Source organism: Drosophila serrata, unplaced genomic scaffold (assembly GCF_035046125.1).
Source record: "Drosophila serrata isolate PLE 108 unplaced genomic scaffold, ASM3504612v1 contig_240, whole genome shotgun sequence".
NCBI lineage: Eukaryota > Metazoa > Arthropoda > Insecta > Diptera > Drosophilidae > Drosophila > Drosophila serrata.
In genome coordinates, this window is record NW_028257138.1 from 4,922,120 (window position 1) to 4,935,780 (window position 13,661).

General features: G+C 41.9%; 1 protein-coding gene across 2 annotated transcripts; it reads left to right on the forward strand.

Moving 5' to 3' along the window:
* The first annotated feature begins 3,482 nt into the window (after positions 1-3,482).
* Positions 3,483-9,878, forward strand: IP3K1 (inositol-trisphosphate 3-kinase-like protein). Of its 2 annotated transcripts, none has more exons than XM_020944843.2 (3): positions 3,483-4,201; positions 8,142-8,309; positions 8,627-9,878. In XM_020944843.2, exons 1-3 carry the CDS (start codon positions 3,899-3,901, stop codon positions 9,554-9,556), a joined length of 1,401 nt encoding a protein of 466 aa, XP_020800502.2. In that variant the 5' UTR covers positions 3,483-3,898; the 3' UTR covers positions 9,557-9,878. The 2 variants fall into 2 exon arrangements, with proteins under 2 accessions (XP_020800502.2, XP_086686861.1); XM_086830735.1 differs by lacking the exon at positions 3,483-4,201 and adding an exon at positions 4,249-7,836.
* The last annotated feature ends 3,783 nt before the right edge of the window (positions 9,879-13,661 follow it).

Below are 13,661 nucleotides of genomic sequence, written 5' to 3' on the forward strand. Positions count from 1 at the left end.
AATCTTCCATAAAAACTGTGTGATCCCCGATGCTCCTTATCAGGGATGTGCCTCATTGTGACGTCAGTCTGGTCAGCCCATATTCTGGACAATCTGCGAATTAATCTACTGGAATTTCTAGGAAAGTTTTCAAAAAAAAAAATATATTTAATGAATGGAATGTCATTAAGCAAAATCTTTGCATGAAATCGAGCTGAGCAAGACATGTTTTTGAACATCTGAGTCTTCAGAACTCATCTTATAAGAAATGGTATGCAATTTCATCATCCATGCCACGCTCTAAGCTCGATTATTCAGTGGGACGTCCTCTACCCTCTAGAATATATGTTATATGGGTTGTTTCGTACTTTCCCAACACGCTTGGCCTGTGCACTCCATATTTGTTTGCCTTTTCCACAATGGGAGAAACCACAAAATGGCATATTTAGATATTGTAGGGTTCGGCCATGGACTTCAGCTGGTTAAATACACGGTTTAACCTGCGGTTTACACGCTTTTTGCCTCTTTTATAAGTAAAGTTAAACACTGAACCCCAAACAGATACGCAATGGGAAATGCACAGAGCTTATTGGAACATTCTAATGAACGATTTAACAAATACTTTAATCAATAGATCAATATATATAGAAGAAATATTTTAATACAAATATTGACAAGTCAACGATCCAGCCAGCCTTCGGCCTGCCTTATTTGATAACCAAAGTAAATGGAATAAGAAATTCGCAATCAAACACTTTGAAATGCAGATCAGATATATGGCCAAACTGAACCTTGGGGATCCTTTTTAAAATGCATTTTACCCCATTTTAACCAATGCCACATGATACAGATACGAGAGCTCAGCTTTAGCCTCCCAATTCGGTTTTTATAGCTGAGCAATTTAATTGTTCGAGGCGGCGCCGAGCTGGTGCTCTCCCGCCATATACATTTGAATCTATAGATCGGCGGACACACTCCCACACATAGGGAGTATGCTAATGAGGAACACAGAGGTTTTTTATTTTTTCGGCGAGCTTAATACTGTGACGTCAGGGAAGTCATTGAGCTATAATTTAATAACGAACAACTATAGCAAACATTCGTTGGAGTACCAGAGTGTCTCTCTGTCTGCGTATGATTGAAAGCCGAACAAGAGGAAGAGAATCCAGCAAAGCTACCTGAGCGCAATATTAAGTTACGATTCCGATTCCGATTCCAAAAACCAAAAACCAAAAACCGAATCCGAACTCGAATCCGATTCTGACTCGGCTACGATAAAGTCGCGAGATTAAAAAAGTCAAGTGACAAGACAGCGGCCAAGTGCGTCAATCGCGAAACAACAAACTCACTGTCTGAGTACAAAAGTCCGTTGCTGCATCTGGAGGAGGAGGAGGAGGAGGTGGCTTTGTCTTGGCTCTGGCTCTGGCTTCTTTGTCTGTCCTGTCCACTGGTGCGTGCAGATGGCCCATCCTCAACCTCCTCCTCCGGCTACTCCTTAAGCGCCGGACAGATCGTGACAAAGAAATTACACGGTCATATTGTGTTTGACGTCAGGGCCTACGATGATGATCAGTGATCAGGGTCTGGAACACCGGGGCTGGGCATTTATCCCGTAAAGTTGGGACGCTTGATTATTCACTCAAGTGGGAAGTGCCATTTGAATCGAGATGTGAGATGCGCCGCACTGATGATGAGATCTGCTTAATTGAAGTGCAGCCCCAGCAATGCAATGCCAGTATTTAAAGGGGTATCAGTTGGGTGACATAACATAAAGATAAGGAAGTCTGTAATCCTCACTTAACTTGCAAGTGTTTATGCTCGGTTTAAGCTCTCAAATTCTCTCGAATTATACTGTAATCCTATACTTTATATGCACACTTTTCTTGAAAAAGATTCGCTTTAATAACCCAATACCATATGTGTAAGTACTAATCATTCCATTTGATGGCTCTGTTTTGCCGAGAACCAGTTCTAGGTTGCTGGAACTGGATAATGTTGGGGAAATGGCTTGTGCCTGGTCACGTGCCCGGGAAACTATTGTTACTCATACGCCACGTTGACGCCTGCAGACGCAAAGTTCAATGCATTTCCGAGACAGTTTTCCAAGTCATTACCATTGCCCTGGTGCTGGCTTTGCATTACAATTACCGTGACGAGCGATGCGACAACTGACTGACTGACTGACTGCTGACGCAGCTGCCGTGTGAGGAGCCGGAGGAGCAGCCGGAGGAGGAGGAGCACCAGCATGGCGACTGCAACTCGAACTCGGGGTTTGTATGTCACTCAGACCCGGGACTGACGCACGCATCCCCAAGAGGGAGCCACAAACGGGAGCGGGATGTAGATCGAATCTGTACCGAAATCCGAGACGACCGCGTTCCATGATAAATAATACATATAGCCGAGTATATCACCCGGACGATGGCCATGAACTCGCTGCTGGTTCTGCAGAAAATTGGCGCAGATTTCTGTTTGCATAATCCCCCAAGATCCCCGATCCCAAGACGTTGCGCAGTTTGGCCTGGGATTAGCATTGCAGATGGGTCCGGGAATTGCGCCGGAGTTCAACAGCAGCTGAGAGCCGCGTTGGTTCAATGTCTGACCTTAGATGGCGCCAAGGGAGGGCGACATCGCGCCATCTGGACACCAGATTCCACCACTCTCCAAGTCTTGCCGAGATCACCCTTTTTGCGCACATAAAGTCAATGTTGTTTTGCTTGTCTAGGATTTTATGAGTGCTTTCCAGCTTTAATGTATTCGCTTTCAGTTGTTTTCCCTTTCTTTGCAAGGCGAAATTCTAGGTAAACAAGTCTCTTTGACGAGCCCTCCCCAGAATAGAAATGTCGCATTTGGAATTCCTTGTTTACTATATAGTACGCATCGTACTATAGATGCGGATTAATCTCAATACGGGTTGGTGGAATCATCGTGACATTTGCATTCCGCGAACACTATCACACCCCAAGGTGTGGAAAATGTAAATGGTAATGGGTTTTTTTGAAGGTTGTAAACATATAAATATTTGATTAAACAAATCCTTTTGCGGGATGTTAATATATTACTCGTCAGATGTTTACTTTGCTGAATCCTATGATTTATTTATTCCCTAGAAAGCTCTTTCTTTGGAAATTGTTATAAAATTCTTTTGATTATCGGAATATTTTTAGGGAATACCTATCAAGAATTTATGCGATTTTCCAGCATTTCTATTGATTCTTGGTAATCAATTTTTGGTTTATTTTATTTATTGTTAAATCTGATCCCTCCTACTTTGCTTTCTCGCTCTTCCAGCGGCTCATTCCTGAAATATCCAGACGACTAATTCTTCTCCAGAGAGGGTGTAGCCCCCATCACGATCTCTTTCTCTCTTGGACTCTCTCCCCAGCTCTCCAAGTGCTCCAAGTGCTCCAAGCTAAAGCTCAGAGAGAGAGAGGGAGAGAGAGAGAGTAAAAGCTTCGTGCTTAGGCGATCACAAAAGTGGCTGCCATATGGCGAAACCAGTTAGTCGTTTTCCAGATCGAAGCCAGCGAACGCAACTCGCCTCGATTCGCGCGATCGCCAGTGCTATATGTATATATAACCACACACTTATCCAAGATATATATATATACAGTTCCCTTCGGGGCGGAGAGTTATAGATAAACGCCTAGCGGAAAGGCAGTGCAAAAACAAAGCGCAGTTAGATAAAGATAACACAGTTCCATGCCAAGAGGCGCACAGTGCAAGTGAAGTGAAACGAGAACGCAGTTGAGTGGCAACAGGGAAATACGGAGGAGACATTGGCAAAACTGAGGAGGAGGAGAGTCGTCTCGATATCGGAATAGGAATGCAAATGTGATACACGAGCGAGCTCCCTTCCAACGCCATAGATATACTCTACAATCTACACTTAGAACAAAAACTAACCAAGTGAAACCGAATGACTATGACTTCAACGGTGCTCCAGCGGCCAGTTCAAGCCAAGCCAGATCGTGGTGGAGCCTCCACAAAGTCATCCAAGTCATCCAGTGCCAGTGCCAACCGAAGCAATCGCTCCACCATGGCCTGGTCCAATGAGAAGCTGCGCTTCTCCTGCATCGACAACATTGGGCTCAAGCAGCTCTGGAAGCTGATTGCCCTGGACACGGGTGCCTCCTCCAAGCAGCGTAGTGCCATGATGCTGGAAGTGGAGCAACAGCAGCAGCAGCAGCAGCAGCAGCAGCAATCGAACAATAACAACGAGGTAAGTGGCCGAAAGAAAAGAAAGCTTGTAAGCCGCAAGCAAACCGTGCAGAGTGACGTCAATTGGTGTGGAGGATTGGGGCAACGCATCCACATCCGCGTAGAAAGCCAAACACTTGCAGAGAAAGTGGCCAAAAAAAAGAGTAGAGAAATAATAATAAGCGACAGACAAAGGGCCACGGACAAACTCCGTTTCCGACTCCGACTCCGCCTTGGATGACGTCTGCGAGTGTTGGGGGGGGGGGTCTGTGTTGAAACAACTGTGGGCACAACCCAAACCCAGTCACCCCGCGAGCTATGCGAAATGCAAACAGAGAGTAGTGTGTGGGAGATCTGCGGCGGGTGGACTGGAATTCCAGTAATCCACGTAACGCCAATTTGCATACTACTCTGCGCTAATTAAAGACGGACGGACGGACGGACGGACGGACGCAGCCGGACAGGGCCAGTTATGACAGATTGCGAGATGAGGATGAGGAGGCGTCACATGTCCGCCAGCGGACACAACACAATCGAATCGATTCATTCCATTGCGTTTCATTAAAGACAATTGATTCGTTGACAAAGGCACTCAGTGCAGAGACAAAGAAGCTGTTCAGTCAAGTCCTTATTTCTCTCAGTTTATTCACTCTTTCCCGGGCTTGCTTTTCGCTCAGTGTATCCGATTCAAGCCCCAAAGCAACCTCTTGAGCATTTCAAGTGCAGGCAGCCCACACTTGAAGCCGCGACCTCAGCCGTCGTCAGCTTAGATCAAGGCTTCCCCAGAGATCGGATCGAGCACTAATCTAGTTTCTGGCTGAAAGCCAGGTTATTCCCCCGCCTTGGGTTGTCGCCAAAATGTTTAATTGGAACTTAGTCAGAGATGAGAAGTCGCCGCCAAGCCAATGTCGAACTTTCGCATTGTGACTCACCTGGATTTTCGTGTAAGCGACGATGAATGCAGCTTGGCTTTGGGAAAGACAACGTTATTCATGATTGACGCATGTCGCTGGAGGGTCTCGGGTCTACAGATCCGGTTCTCCGCGGATTAACAGTTACTCATGGCCATACTAGAACTGCGACTTAGAACCACAAGAGAGTGTGAAGACCGTCTTTTCAAATAGTTTCTGCCGGATCTCAGCTTCTGCTGATCTTGCGGATGGGTAAAGTTAAAAGACAACAAGTAAATATACCATATACATATCATTTTTTAAGCCAACTGGTTTGAACACCCTACTTCACCGCCAGGCGAGCCCCTCGCCCCCCTTTGGACCGCGGTATTGACGTCAATGCAAATATGAACTCCCGCGAGACTATCGATATATCGGTGATCGAGGAGATCCCCCAGACAGTCTGGGCCAAGTTGGGACGTCCGCTGTCCTCTTCATGTCAGGGTTATGTTCTACAAAACTCCCAGTCCGCGAAGGCTGCCAACTTGCACCTGAGATCGGCCGATCAGAGATCCTGGAGGCAGGAAACCAGTTTTGTGGGGCAGGCAACCGCAGGTTCAGGGCCAAGATCGACAGATCCAAGCCCTCGGGGCCTTGGACCTCAACAGGATGCCAGCGCAGATCTATGCTCTAGGTTCTTGCCACATAACAAAATAAATATATATGCATATATTTCGGCAGGTTGATTTTGTTTAATTAACGGCTCAGCTAACGCGCCTTGACGTCACGCGCATAAATTGATTTAAGCAAAGTTTTTTTGTGTGTGTGTTTTAATTTCGAAACCTTTTTATTTTTGTATTTTTGTTGCTAATGCTCAGTTGGTCTGCTTCGGTGTCTGTTTCTGTCGGTTAACACGTTCGTCCGCCGGCTATAGAAAATGTTAAGTAGTCATAAATAAACACTACTAAACTGTGAGCTTAGCTTAAACGTTGGAACGGCGAAACCTAAAAATAACCCCGCGGCTGGAAACGCGGCCAAGTCGCCTGCGAAACGCCACCAGAACGCACTCAGAACTTGAAGTTTAGCTCGAAATCGAAGTCAAAATCAAAATCACTCAAGCGAGAAGTGCTGTAATTTTTTACTTTTTCTTAATTATTGTTTTTGCACATTTTGCGGTTTCGCTTTGAATCTGTCACAATCGCTTTTCGCTGAGTTGAGTGAGGTTTTCCCGGGGCAATTTTCGCACACACGAGTGCTCCCCGAATCGCTGAATCTGCTCCCATCCAGCGATGAGATAATTAAACATGCCATTCATTGCACATAAAAGTGAAGTAATATGTTCTAGGGCAACGAGTGTGACGCACTTAAAACTGTTCCAAATTAATGCCTAAATGCTAATTTCTCCGCCTAAGGCTGGCGTACGTGCAAAAATGTGCGAATACCAAGGGGCTATGCGATTTACTCAGTAGTAAATGCAGTTGTAAAACGAGTAGTCAATGAATAAAAGCCGCTGACGTCGACTAGATCGATCGGTGGCTATAATTATACCATAGTAAGTGTGTGTAAGGTGTAAGGTCAGCGCTGACGACATGAAAATCCTACCTCGAATATTGGTTAACCAAATTCGATCCCGATCGAATGTGACATCTTATTAGCGCCTTAATTGATACATTATGGCAGGGGCTTTTTGGTTTATATGTTTAATATGGAAATTCGAGAGGAGAAGGTCAACGAATCGAGCTGCTAACTATATATGTATTGCCTCATCAGCCAGAACGGGCCTCTCCTAAAATTATCATATAAACTAATCAAATTCTTGTTTACAAATTCCTCATTTACGAACTGGAGATGTTGTCCAAGTGTGTGCTTCCTGTAGATCGAGCGAGCCTCTTTAATTACCATAAAATTCTGATATCTATGTAAATTTCACAATTGAAAACATTCTTCCAGTCATGTTTACCTGCTGATTATGCGCCATTCATTATCTCTAACCCATATTAAGCCAGGGCTTTCGCACCCTCAAATTAAATATTTGCCAGAGGGATGATAAGACCCAAGATCAGGCCACAGCAGTGAGCAGATAAGAATCGCTATGACCCTGGCATCGGGTATTCACTGTACCCATCCGATCCATCCAAGCTACCCTTTCTCGTGACGAATTTGTGCCACATATGCAAATTTGACAACGACTTACGTAAAGATCGCAATCGGGGCAATGCTATTAACCCGGGAGATTACGACGATCCAAGGGATCTCTGTTGGAAAAGACGCAGCGTTATCTGGGCAGTTAAGATACGATAATGGTGGGGACAGATAAGGCGGCGGAGTGGCGATTAAACAAGAGCAGCACAGCAGAACGGAGGCTATATAAAGATAAACAAGTTCCGCGGCATTTACCTTAATTAGTTAATTAATCAAAGCGGTGCCTGGCTGGTGGCTTGCTTGGGAGTGAGGATCGTATCGGATCGCCTTCTACGCTGACAGATCGTTATTTGTTATGGCCAAATGCTTATGGCTCAATTCGCATAGGCAGGCAGCACAAACAAACACAAACTGCTGGTGACAAACAGCGGCAACGCCAACTTTGCATACTAAGTGCCTCATTAGGGACACGGCAGTGCCGTAAACCACACACGACGACCCATCAAGCAGCGCCGTCTTATTTTATTTCACATTTTGTATAAGCGTAAACAAATCGAAGCCGCACAGAATATTTAGCCAATGCATTCATTCGGCTTGAATAATTAATTAACACCTCTGTATTCGCGTGAGTCACAATCTAGGTTCGGTTCTAGTCAAAGTATCAATCATTAATGCAAAGAAAAGGAACATTAAATTTATTCGCATAATATTTGGGTTGTTCCACTAATAAAACTCTGTGTTCTTGGGTTTATTTTATAAAATGCAACACAGTTTTGTTTACGAATATGTCCTCTGTTGGATTTCATTAGCATTAGACTGTTAATTTTTTATTAAATTCACTTTCTGAGATACAAATGTGTATCTCAATGACTTAGTTTAGTGCCTCTTGAAGCTCTTACTTACCTCTTTTGTTCTTTCTTTTATTTACAGCGGATTCCTTATGAGAACTGCGACAACTTGGCCGACTACTTGAGTCTTCAAAGAGCGGCCCAGGCTCAGAAGCTCAACCAGAATCAGAATCAAAACCAGAACCAGAGCCAAAACCACATCCAGTCCCAGGCTCCGGCCCAGATGTCACTGCTCAAGTTCTTGGCCATCGTAAGTACCCGTTGTTTACACACTCCAGTCCCGTCCAGCTCCGTCCGCTTCCTGCCTCGGACAATGTGCGATCGCTTGGCCCGGCCTGGCGGGTGGGTTGAGTGCATAAATTTCACGTTTACGAGGCTCGGGGCGTGGCCGAGGGACTGGCAAATAAAATTTGCTTCATTATTTATAATCGTGGAAAGACAGACAGTAATGTCTCGTCCCTTGTGCAGGAGCAAGGAGCCCGTTCCCAGCTACAATAACGCCATTAAAATGCAATGTAATTTTTGTGAAACTCCTATTTATTTTATTCTTTCTCTTTTGTTTTACAGAACGCCTTGGAGCTGAGCGCCCCAGCTACCCCACATCTCCTCCAGCACCAGCAGACACAGACTCAGGTCAAGCCCCAGGGCTGGATGCAGCTGTCCGGTCACCCCGAGAGCATTGTTCCCACGTCCACGGGAATCGTGCGAAAGCGAATTGTCGGGGTTGAGGATAGCGAGGTCCATGCCTACCGATGGATTTGCCAAGAGCCGCAGACTGCCCAGATTGTGCCCGCTTACTTTGGGATGCGGGAGATGCAGTCGCAGCACTATATCGAGCTACAAGATCTCCTCGCCGGCTTCCGGGACCCATGCGTGATGGACATCAAGATGGGCAGCCGCACCTTCCTTGAATCGGAGGTCAGCAACGCCACTCTGCGGCCCGATCTCTACCAGAAGATGATCGCCGTGGATGCTGGGGCACCCACACCGGCAGAGCACGAGGCGAGAGCCATTACCAAGCTGCGATACATGACCTTCCGGGAGTCGCTCTCCTCCTCCCACTCCAAGGGCTTCCGGATAGAGGCCCTGCGCCTGCGCGGACGTTCACCCATCAAGGACTTGAAGACCTGCCGCACCAGCGAGCAGATTGGCCAGACCATCGAACAGTTCCTGGCCGCCCGCAGGTCCGTGCAGAAGGAGCTGCTGAAGCGGCTCAAGCACATGCGCCTGGTCATCGAGCAGTCGTCCTTCTTCGCCCGCCACGAGATCGTCGGCTCCAGCATCTTCATCGTCTACGATGACGACCGCGTTGGTGCCTGGCTGATTGACTTCGCCAAGTCCCGGGAGCTGCCCCCGCAAGTGCGGGTGGATCATCGAAGCGCCTGGACGCCGGGCAACCGGGAGGAGGGTCTGCTCCGGGGCATGGATGAGCTGATTCGCGCCTTCGAGGACGTCTACGCTCGCAGCGGCTCCCACCGCAGCTGCCTCAAGATCTGATCGAGATCCAAAGCAGTGGCTGGACTTGCGCACCAAAAGACTGATCATCACCCAAGCTCCATTCTGTACAGAAAGAGGAAAAAATGAATAGATAGGATTCATCGCATCGGCCGCTCTTGGGCCACACCCTATAAAGTTACCTTATTCTTTTCCATATTGGAAAACCCCGCCGAAGGCTTAGAAACTACAAAGCTGGAGGAGAAATTAACGATTAGTATTGATCACCAAGCAGCATTTGTTTGAGAAAAACAGGTCTAAAATAAGTATTTGTGGAAAAAGATATAAAGCTGAACGCAAAAAATAAATGAGATAAGAAAATTAATGATTTGTTTTTTATTTTTTATTTCGGTAATAATTAAAAGAAACAAACTCAGAGAATAGTAATTACCAACTCCCTAAGAAAAATGTAATCAATAATTAGTGGAAGAACCAAATCTTTAAGGCCTCACCAACTTTTCTACGTATTAATTAAAAAAATATCATCAATTTCAAAACTAAGCCAAAAACGCATTAATTTCAATTCGGAAAGCGGCCTTATGTTAATTTTTAGCAGGTTAAAAAACTGCATACTCAATTTAAAATGTAAATTTTTGGCCGATTTTTGCAAATTTTCATGATGTAACCCCTTTCCTTTTTTTAAAAAAATGGGAAATTTCAGAAAAAAATTGTTTTCGGCGGGAGATGTCTAGAAAGATTCGCCTGTTGATGCTGATCAAGAATATATATGATTTATAGGGTCGGAAATGACTCCTTCACTTTCTTTTAAGCTTCTGACTGAAGGTCCATTACCATTTTTTAACTGATATTAACTATTTTTTTTTTAATGAAATTTCTCGACAAACCGAAATGTAAAAATCTCATAACTAAGCCAAAAACGCATTAATTTCAATTCGGAAAGCGGCCTTATGTTAATTTTTAGCAGGTTAATAAAACTGCATACTGAATTTAAAATGTAAATTTTTGGACGATTTTTGCAAATTTTCATGATGTAACCCCTTTCCTTTTTTTAAAAAAATGGGAAATTTCAGAAAAAAATTGTTTTCGGCGGGAGATGGCTAGAAAGATTCGCCTGTTGATGCTGATCAAGAATATATATGATTTATAGGCTCGGAAATGACTCCTTCACTTTCTTTTAAGCTTCTGACTGAAGGTCCATTACCATTTTTTAACTGATATTAACTATTTTTTTTTTAATGAAATTTCTCGACAAACCGTAATGTAAAAATCTCATAACTAAGCCAAAAACGCATTAATTTCAATTCGGAAAGCGGCCTTATGTTAATTTTTAGCAGGTTAATAAAACTGCATACTCAATTTAAAATGTAAATTTTTGGCCGATTTTTGCAAATTTTCATGATGTAACCCCTTTCCTTTTTTTAAAAAAATGGAAAATTTCAGAAAAAAATTGTTTTCGGCGGGAGATGGCTAGAAAGATTCGCCTGTTGATGCTGATCAAGAATATATATGATTTATAGGCTCGGAAATGACTCCTTCACTTCCTTTTAAGCTTCTGACTGAAGGTCCATTACCATTTTTTAACTGATATTAACTATTTTTTTTTTAATGAAATTTCTCGACAAACCGTAATGTAAAAATCTCATAACTAAGCCAAAAACGCATTAATTTCAATTCGGAAAGCGGCCTTATGTTAATTTTTAGCAGGTTAATAAAACTGCATACTCAATTTAAAATGTAAATTTTTGGCCGATTTTTGCAAATTTTCATGATGTAACCCCTTTCCTTTTTTTTTAAAAATGGGAAATTTCAGAAAAAAATTGTTTTCGGCGGGAGATGGCTAGAAAGATTCGCCTGTTGATGCTGATCAAGAATATATATGATTTATAGGCTCGGAAATGACTCCTTTACTTTCTTTTAAGCTTCTGACTGAAGGTCCATTACCATTTTTTAACTGATATTAACTATTTTTTTTTTAATGAAATTTTTTGACAAACCAAAATTTAAAAATCTCATAACTAAGCCAAAAACTCATTAATTTCAATTCGGAAAGCGGCCTTATGTTAATTTTTAGCAGGTTAATAAAACTGCATACTCAATTGAAAATGTAAATTTTTGGCCGATTTTTGCAAATTTTCATGATGTAACCCCTTTCCTTTTTTTAAAAAAATGGGAAATTTCAGAAAAAAATTGTTTTCGGCGGGAGATGGCTAGAAAGATTCGCCTGTTGATGCTGATCAAGAATATATATGATTTATAGGCTCGGAAATGACTCCTTTTCTTTCTTTTAAGCTTCTGACTGAAGGTCCATTACCATTTTTTAACTGATATTAACTATTTTTTTTTTAATGAAATTTCTCGACAAACCGTAATGTAAAAATCTCATAACTAAGCCAAAAACGCATTAATTTCAATTCGTAAAGCGGCCTTATGTTAATTTTTAGCAGGTTAATAAAACTGCATACTCAATTGAAAATGTAAATTTTTGGCCGATTTTTGCAAATTTTCATGATGTAACCCCTTTCCTTTTTTTAAAAAAATGGGAAATTTCAGAAAAAAATTGTTTTCGGCGGGAGATGGCTAGAAAGATTCGCCTGTTGATGCTGATCAAGAATATATATGATTTATAGGCTCGGAAATGACTCCTTCACTTTCTTTTAAGCTTCTGACTGAAGGTCCATTACCATTTTTTAACCGATATTAACTATTTTTTTTTTTAATGAAATTTTTCGACAAACCGTAATGTAAAAATCTCATAACTAAGCCAAAAACGCATTAATTTCAATTCGTAAAGCGGCCTTATGTTAATTTTTAGCAGGTTAATAAAACTGCATACTCAATTTAAAATGTAAATTTTTGGCCGATTTTTGCAAATTTTCATGATGTAACCCCTTTCCTTTTTTTAAAAAAATGGGAAATTTCAGAAAAAAAATTGTTTTCGGCGGGAGATGGCTAGAAAGATTCGCCTGTTGATGCTGATCAAGAATATATATGATTTATAGGCTCGGAAATGACTCCTTCACTTTCTTTTAAGCTTCTGACTGAAGGTCCATTACCATTTTTTAACCGATATTAACTATTTTTTTTTTAATGAAATTTTTCGACAAACCAAAATTTAAAAATCTCATAACTAAGCCAAAAACTCATTAATTTCAATTCGGAAAGCGGCCTTATGTTAATTTTTAGCAGGTTAATAAAACTGCATACTCAATTGAAAATGTAAATTTTTGGCCGATTTTTGCAAATTTTCATGATGTAACCCCTTTCCTTTTTTTAAAAAAATGGGAAATTTCAGAAAAAAATTGTTTTCGGCGGGAGATGGCTAGAAAGATTCGCCTGTTGATGCTGATCAAGAATATATATGATTTATAGGCTCGGAAATGACTCCTTCACTTTCTTTTAAGCTTCTGACTGAAGGTCCATTACCATTTTTTAACTGATATTAACTATTTTTTTTTTAATGAAATTTCTCGACAAACCGTAATGTAAAAATCTCATAACTAAGCCAAAAACGCATTAATTTCAATTCGTAAAGCGGCCTTATGTTAATTTTTAGCAGGTTAATAAAACTGCATACTCAATTGAAAATGTAAATTTTTGATGTAACCCCTTTCCTTTTTTTAAAAAAATGGGAAATTTCAGAAAAAAAATTGTTTTCGGCGGGAGATGGCTAGAAAGATTCGCCTGTTGATGCTGATCAAGAATATATATGATTTATAGGCTCGGAAATGACTCCTTCACTTTCTTTTAAGCTTCTGACTGAAGGTCCATTACCATTTTTTAACCGATATTAACTATTTTTTTTTTAATGAAATTTTTCGACAAACCAAAATTTAAAAATCTCATAACTAAGCCAAAAACTCATTAATTTCAATTCGGAAAGCGGCCTTATGTTAATTTTTAGCAGGTTAATAAAACTGCATACTCAATTGAAAATGTAAATTTTTGGCCGATTTTTGCAAATTTTCATGATGTAACCCCTTTCCTTTTTTTAAAAAAATGGGAAATTTCAGAAAAAAATTGTTTTCGGCGGGAGATGGCTAGAAAGATTCGCCTGTTGATGCTGATCAAGAATATATATGATTTATAGGCTCGGAAATGACTCCTTCACTTTCTTTTAAGCTTCTGACTGAAGGTCCATTACCATTTT

Coding starts and splice junctions, on each gene's coding strand:
- IP3K1 (XM_020944843.2), top strand. CDS start 3,899: ATGACTATGACTTCAACGGTGCTCCAGCGGCCAGTTCAAGCCAAGCCA. Junction 4,202..8,141: donor AATCGAACAATAACAACGAG/GTAAGTGGCCGA, acceptor TTTTATTTACAG/CGGATTCCTTATGAGAACTG. Junction 8,310..8,626: donor TGCTCAAGTTCTTGGCCATC/GTAAGTACCCGT, acceptor TTTGTTTTACAG/AACGCCTTGGAGCTGAGCGC.